Source organism: Hevea brasiliensis, chromosome 9, assembly GCF_030052815.1.
Source record: "Hevea brasiliensis isolate MT/VB/25A 57/8 chromosome 9, ASM3005281v1, whole genome shotgun sequence".
NCBI lineage: Eukaryota > Viridiplantae > Streptophyta > Magnoliopsida > Malpighiales > Euphorbiaceae > Hevea > Hevea brasiliensis.
In genome coordinates, this window is record NC_079501.1 from 30677569 (window position 1) to 30685365 (window position 7797).

At 37.6% G+C, this 7797-nt stretch overlaps 1 protein-coding gene across 5 annotated transcripts; it reads right to left on the minus strand.

The window, feature by feature from the left end:
* Positions 1-2864: 2864 nt before the first annotated feature.
* Positions 2865-7563, minus strand: LOC110648822 (uncharacterized). 5 transcript variants are annotated; one of them, XM_058153681.1, is made up of 3 exons: positions 7262-7563; positions 6725-6887; positions 2865-6065 (listed from the first exon to the last, which is right to left on the minus strand). In XM_058153681.1, exon 3 carries the CDS (start codon positions 5995-5997, stop codon positions 2998-3000), a length of 3000 nt encoding a protein of 999 aa, XP_058009664.1. In that variant the 5' UTR covers positions 5998-6065; positions 6725-6887; positions 7262-7563; the 3' UTR covers positions 2865-2997. The 5 variants fall into 5 exon arrangements, with proteins under 5 accessions (XP_058009664.1, XP_058009663.1, XP_058009660.1 ...); XM_058153680.1 differs by having other exon boundaries at positions 7236-7563; XM_058153677.1 differs by having other exon boundaries at positions 6725-7563.
* Positions 7564-7797: the final 234 nt, after the last annotated feature.

Below are 7797 nucleotides of genomic sequence, written 5' to 3' on the forward strand. Positions count from 1 at the left end.
GAACCGAACCGATTAAATTTTAAAACCGAACCGATTGAACCGAATTGACTCGGTTCGGTTCGGTTTTTCGGTTTGAACCGAATTCTGCTCAGCCCTAGGTATTCCTGAAGCACATGCTATTTATTACACAATGAAATGTGACTCACATCTCATAATTTATTAAATAACTAAAAACTTATGAGTATACAGTACATTAAAAATTAATATACCAAAAGCATCTTATAAAATGTCCACAATTTATGAAGGTAATATGTCCATTTTTTTATAATAAGAATCTGGTTCCAATGCAATTTAAAGACTAGCTTTTGATTCTCATCAAATTTCATACTTATATGTGCATAGAATTTTAAATATAAATGCCAACAAGAGTTGGCTCAATTTTATTCTCATCAACTTCTATACTTATACGTGCATAAAATTATAAGAATAAATGCCAACGAGACTTAGTTCAATTGATAAAACTCATTCAATGTTTTAAGTTGAGAATTTAAGTCTTACTAATTGTTTCTCTTAGCGGGCAATCTATAAACTCCATTTTAATCCCTCAAAAAGGTTGATAATATGTCATGGCTCTCTTGGTAAGCAATCTATAAGCCCGCTATATCCCTTAAAGAAGTTGATAGTATGCTTTGACCATAAAATGGGGAGTCTCCCCTCAATTAAACTTTTTCTTTCTGAAAAAAAAAATTATAAGTGCAAATTTGAAAATGTAGGCATTTGTTTGGAAGAAGATGACAGTCTAGCGTTATTCAACCTCTTGCTGTTAGCATGCAATACCTTGAAATGGATAACGGTAGCCACATTTTCTGTATCTTGTATAAAATTAAATTATAAGAAAGAAGATCATGATGTCTGCAGGTCTTTAAAAAGCTAATGAATAATAAGATTACATAAAGAATTTATTAATGATATCTAATTCCAAAACATGCACTGAGCAGCAACTGCCACCTAAGTTCCTATTAGTTTCCACACAATCTGCGATGCAAATTTAAGTTATATGAGCATATAAAGCTCTTCTCAAGCAACTGCAGGGCAATATGGAAGACACTTATTGCAACATATAAAACTGGTACATTAATATTGGAAATTTACTTTGATTGCAGGATCAGAGGATCACCATAGGAACAATGACACAGGAACTGTCAGGCTTGGCTTCTGAAGTCAGCAGTAAGTAGATAAGATTCGCCATAAATCACAGCAAAAGAAGCAACTGTTATCACAAGCTTTGCATCCAACAACTGGTATGGGAGTATTGTTTCAAGTAACACCATAGTTGCTTTATTTGCATCTTTACCAGAGCACTTGCATGCTCTCTGCAAATGTGCATATATATAAATACATGTTCAAAGAGTCTCAATGGGTGTTATATGAAATAATAATAATAATAATAATAACATATAAAATATTAATAATAACAACAACGAAGAAGAACAAAAAATGCGCAATGTTCAAGATTTTTTTTTTTCTTACGATTAAGTCTATTATTAAAGAAGAGAAGTAATCCCAAAACAACTTGAGAAAATCTGCAGAACGAAACAGAGCAAAGTTTGCAGAGACAGAGACAACTAATGGATAAACAACAGTTAATATGTGTTTATGCATGAAAGTGGTTTATCATCAGTATATATGAAAATAACTTCGCAGGAGAGTTTGTTTATGATGTCAGCGGGCCTGGTACTACAAGCATTCCAAATCCAAAATGTCCCTTGTAAAACACCATTCATGCAAAAGGCAACTTTGCATGCGAAGTCGCAATTCGTAAATGCAACTTTGCAGCCAGACGTTACCCTTGCATGCAAAAGGCTGCCATTCATGCTGGCTGAGCTTCACAAGTAGTAACTGCGCTTTTATCAAGCACACCTCTGACAAGCGGCACAAGTCGAAAAACTCAACTTCTGTCTTTGCTCCAGTCATGGATCAAAACCATGACTTTGGCTTTGGAAAAATCTGAGGTGGCAGAATTCAGACCTCCTAGGTAAAATTGTTTCTATTTGCCCATTTTTGGTATTTAAGTTTTCCAATTACACTCTTTTGAAAAAAAAAGCCTTCCAGCTTATGTGCAATTTTTTTTTTCTTTTTCAGAGCATGAGCATCAATGGGAATGCTTATATTACATGTATTTTCTAGATGCCTACACGAAACATAACAAGTTCTGAAAAAAGATCAGCACAAATAGATGAAAGAATAGAATGGAATTAAATTCAGAGAGCTTCTCCCAAAATATAAATAAATATATAAAACATAAAAATAGATGGAGCTTAAAGGTTTCTGAATTGGACCTGGCTAGAAATCTTGCCGCGTGTTTCCGACTCTGCATCTGTATTCGTCAAGCATCAACATATGTCTCCACAGAGGCTGCATCAGAGCCCGATTCACTAACAATGCACCCGATGACACCATTCGAAATAGAAAATCCTGGGAGGATACCTCATCTTGTAGCAGCAATGAATTTCAAAATTGGAGGTAGAGAAGGGAGTATCAACCATTACCAATGACAGTGCCAGGAGTCTTCATTTATTCATCATTCTAAGTGCAGCAGGTGGTCCTCAATAGTGAACCATCTACCATATAATGTTAATTGTTTTGTGATAGCCTCTTCTCAAAACTAGCCTGTTAGGAAATGCAAGGCAGTTCTTGTCCAGGAATCTCCTGTTTTTTTATGCTGATGCAGTAACATTATAAACCAAGTTGGCTGAATATTAAATGCTAAGTGCTAAATTAGCTGTTTTCCCCTTTAAGTCTGATTGTAATAATAGCAATACAGTTAAGAAGGGAAAAAAATTGGGAAAGCTTGAATTGCAACAAACAACTGAAAACAAGGCTAGAAATACATGTACACATGCATGTTATAAGAAAGAGGAAAATTTTGAGCAATGAATGGGCATCATTTTTATACTTAAAATGGTGTAAAAAAAAATTCCTGTAAAATGTTTACAACGGTTTCATTTTAGAATTTTGTATAATTCTAGTGTAAGTTTTGCTGACAAGAGATATTGACTATGGTGAAGTGTAAATTTGAAGATTTGCAAGAAGCCTGGTGAGTCTGCTTAGAGTTTCACGAGCAGATACAGTGTCTGGATGATCATCACCGCAAACTGATGTTCTAATAAAAATAGCCTTCCTTATTAAATCATCCCCCACACTGAAATGTCCCCCTCTCAGCATAAGCTTTGCCCTAGTTTCCAGCACAGCGGCTCTTGATAGTGCTAGCTCCTGCCAAAGGTATGGATTCAACTGAGCATTAGTCCGAATGGGCCTCCAACATAGTGATTTGTCCAACCACTTCTCAACTGGGGTAACAAATGCTTGGTCCGCTGCTTCCAAAGCATCAGTGCATAGTCTCAGGAGCTCCAGAGCAGTATTGCATCGAGAGAATGTAATGAATGTCCAAATTGCAAGAGGCAAAACCACTTCTCTGACAATGTGTAACAACTCTGACACCTTCAGCTCAACAGCTTTGGGGTTATCGCCAAAACCAAAAAACAAGAAACACGCTGCCCATATATGTTCTGAATGGTGATATATGGACCCACGACTGATGACAGCTTGGACCATGGCCTGGGCAACTACAACAGTTCCTCTCTTGCGCACATAAAGCTTAACAAGCTCATTCACATGGAGATAGCATTGCTTGGTACTACTTCTTGCAATATTAAATCTCAACAACAAGGCAGATGCTTCTGCTTCTGACCTTTTGATGTATGATGAAGTGAGACCAGAACTCAAGGAATGCAATAATTTTCTCCATAACCGTGCCCCCCTATGCTTCTGGGGTATCTTGTTTGCAGCTAGGGCTAATAAAGAAACAGGAATAGCAGCTGGAGCAAACCAACCGCTAGCTTGGACCATCCTGCTTGCCAAACTCCTTGGCCCATCTGCATGATCAAATATTGAGAAACATAATTCAAAGAGTTGCAACAGGAAAGTGCTTCTCCTCAATGTCTGAGCTTGCCTACCACTCCATGACATCTCCCTCAAGGGCATTCTATTTATGGTGTCCAATAGCCGGCTTGGATTTATAGGGAGCTCAGATAAAATTGCCCCTACTATTGCAAGGCCCAGAGTTGACCTTCCTAATTTCTCCTCAATAACCCTGAGGACATCAATTTCTGCAATTGGATAGTCTTTCCCACTTCCCTGCATTAAGCACATTGCCTCAACCCCTGATAAGTAAGAGAGTTTTAAGGGTTCCAAATTCATCACACAAGGGAGCCGTGTGGATATTATGATGTGGGACTCTCCACCAAAGCGGGGAAGAAGATCCATTACAAGTTTGTGATCCCACCAATCATTTTCACTCTCCAAGTTATCAATCACAACCAAAAATGGTATGTTTCTCATGAGCACTTTGCGAACTCTATAAATGGCTTCCTCCTCTTGCTCCTCGAAACTTTTTATCATGCCTTTCTCCGAGTAATTTTCAACCCCCACATCAACTTCTAAGAATGACCAGAGATTCAGATAATTCTGCCTAATATACCTGCTTTCTCCTCCAATCCATAAAACCATCTTGTACCTTTGGTGATATCTATAGGCAAATTCCAGAAGAAGCTCTGTCTTGCCAATTCCTGGCTCCCCTGACACACAAGCAATCCCTTTCCCATACGCCATTTTTCTTGATCTTTTTCTCCTTGCATAACGTCCACTACTTTTTGGCCTCACTTGGCGCTGCCTTTGGGAAAACTCTGTGGTTTGCATCTCAATCTCCTTTTCAGATTCCTTCCATACAACTGGTTCTTTACCTTTCTTGGCTCCATTCTCCAATTCTTGCTTCCTTCGTTTTTCCTCCACTGAACTGCTCTTACTCCATCCAACAGTTAAATTCCTTCTCCCGGGTCTTGCCTTTAGTTCAAAATAATCTCTTTCTGAATCTCCGCAAACATCGCCAAAAAGTATAAACTCTAGTTCAGATAATTCTTTCTTCCTTCCAATGAAGTTCTCATTTCGAGGGAGAGGGAACTCTTCTTTATCTACCTTCTCTCTCCACTTGGTCAGCCGTTCTACAACATTTCTCCTTCCCAATTTCATTGCCAGAATTGTGACAGCTCTCAGAATGCAATCTCTCCAGTTACCCTCCTGAGCTTCCAATTTCCACTCATCAACCCGAGAAAGGCCATTAACAGCTTCCTTCCACTCCTTCTCCAATCCACCGTACAAAAGCCATAGCTCACCTCCATGTTTTTCCCACAATTCTCCCCTCTTCTCAACTATGTCCCTGACTAGGCAATCATCTGGAGTCAAATCAAAGAATATCGGCACCAAATTTTTCTTACTTGCAAAAAACCTCAGTTCCTCAATAGTATATGGGTTCCTAAAGGACTTCTTTGTTAGGACTATAATGCCAAAAGAAGAAACATCCATTGCCCTCTCAAAAATTTCATGTTTCCGCAAGTTCCTACATCGAGCTCTATCCAATACAAAACAACTTATTCCTTGAACCTCCAATTCAGCACGGAGCCAATTAGCAAACCTCAGCAAAGAAGGTTTGCGGCCATGCATACCTATGAAGATATCACAGCTCCTCAGCCTGTCAAATGGAAAGGATATTGACACTGGAGTACATGATGTTCGATGATTTCTCCCATGCTTTCTGCGCATCTCTCTGAACCCAGAATAACCTTTGTCATGGGCATAGCTGTAACTATATGGTGAGCTGTTAGAAATGCCAGTTGAGGACATTATTCGATCAAAGTTCGGGAAATCAGTCCCAATTTCAGCAACAGGATCCCTCGACATATCTGATAAGGCATCTTGTACATTTTCTGCAGATACAGGTACCGCACTTCCTGAACTAAATCTAAGGGGATTGCCACTTAAATGAATACTGTCGCATTGAGCTTCCGACTTTGTCGATTCAGACATTTGACAGGTTGGTGATCTTGGAGAGAAGAAGGGTGACTGATTTGCCGAAAAGAATGCTGAAGATGATGATGACATATTCCTTGAAGTTGTTACAGCTAACCCAGTAAATCTAGAGCTATCTTCTCGGATATCCATACTTACAGAATCTCCGTTTTCAGTGAGTATAAAATGCTACAGACGGACTCCAGATCAGAGAAGCCATTCTGAAATGGATGACTTCATTCAATAAATAACTGCCCAAATGGAATTAACACAATAAAAAATATGCCAGAAAAATCAAATGCTTTTACCATTATCAGTTTTCGTAGCCAACAAAAACGGGAAGAAAACAGTTTGCACATAAAAAGCAGCAGAAGAAAACTTCAAACTTCATATGACATAAACCAGGAGGAGCAAAATTAGGTAGCTTCAACAATATTGACTCATCTGAAAAAAATTATGTTGGTAAACAGGTTCTCAACAAAATTCAATGCCTAAAAGAGTTTTACATCAACACCAGTAAATAATCACAAAATTACAAATTCAATAACTAAAAAAATAAGATAAAGATGTTAACTAAAACAAAAGTCCTAAAATTGGAACTTCAATGCCTAAAGAGGTAGAAACTAACTATGGTTGTGAATATTTGTACTTCTAAGAAATTGAATTAATAACGCAAACATGCCATACATCTAAAACACATAGAATCATTTCCTCAAGTTGAACAAAAATGCTGTAAAAATCATCAATACAGCTTGAACTTTAGGGCACTTAGATCTAAATAGCTAGTCAAGATACAAAGAAACTTTGAAATAAGACGCCTTCTTTCAGATTTGTATAGAATAAAATAGCATTTTAATGATAATTCAGATCTGAACCTTACTTGGCTTCAAATCTCGAACTTGGTTTCGAGCATTCAACATTTTGCCTCAAAACCAATCGACCCAGATTAAAAAATTGAATGGTGAATCCAGTAGAATTCAAATTTCGAGGAACCCAGATAATCTTGAGCGTTGTTTATTATCAGTGCAATGAGCTGAGCCAGCCTGAAAAAAACAGGGGAAGTTGACGCTAAATTGACATAATAATTATCACAAGCAAATAAAAAAGACAAATGATCTCAATCAAATAAAGAGAGAAAGTATTGACAATGATAGATAAAGAGCGATAAAGAAGTACGGAGAGACCACACTATGCTCTCTCACTGAAAGTAATTGTGTCCTACCCACATTTATAGATAGATTTCATCTTGATAGTGACCCATTCTCAAGAAAGGCTAGACAAAGTAAAAATAAATAAATAAATAAATAAATTTTGGTTAAAACCCAATACAAAAAATTGCTTTCCTTTCCAGTGAAAAGAAGTAACAACTAACAACAATATTGAATATTCACCCAACAAGAAACTGTTTCTGAAAAACCAAAAACAGCTGAACACACACTCCCTTCTCTGTCTGACTAAAAAGATTTTCACTTTCCCTCGCTCTATGACTCCATAAGTGCTCTGTCTTGTATGTAGAAGTGAAGGAAATGGTTTGCACGGAACAGAAGAAGCACCGTTGAAGGAAGGGAAATGGGACCCAGTGGAACCGATCTAACGAGATATGGGTTTGTAGGCTCCACACAGAATGCTGGAAAGAACAAACACTCACCCTCTTTTATAGCTGTGAATTTTCAGGAAAATCCACTGTTGTTCCACATTTGTTTTTCTCAAAGTTCCTGTGGGTGATGGTGTGGTCTGTCAAAAAAGCTTGTGCCTTCGAGAAGTTTTTGGTTACATTGTGCCAATGATGATGAACAGAGTTGTTCAATTATATGGGAAAGAATTTATAGCCACCTTTTATTAAAAAAAAAAATTCCACTATTTAGACATGGCACATAGTTCACATAATCTCTAGTTTATACTCTTAAAACTGTGTGCTAAATGCCATTAGTGGTCCTTACCAAAGATCAAAAA

Excerpts from the sequence above, each read along its gene's own strand:
- LOC110648822 (XM_058153681.1), bottom strand. The coding sequence starts at position 5,997 with ATGGATATCCGAGAAGATAGCTCTAGATTTACTGGGTTAGCTGTAACA.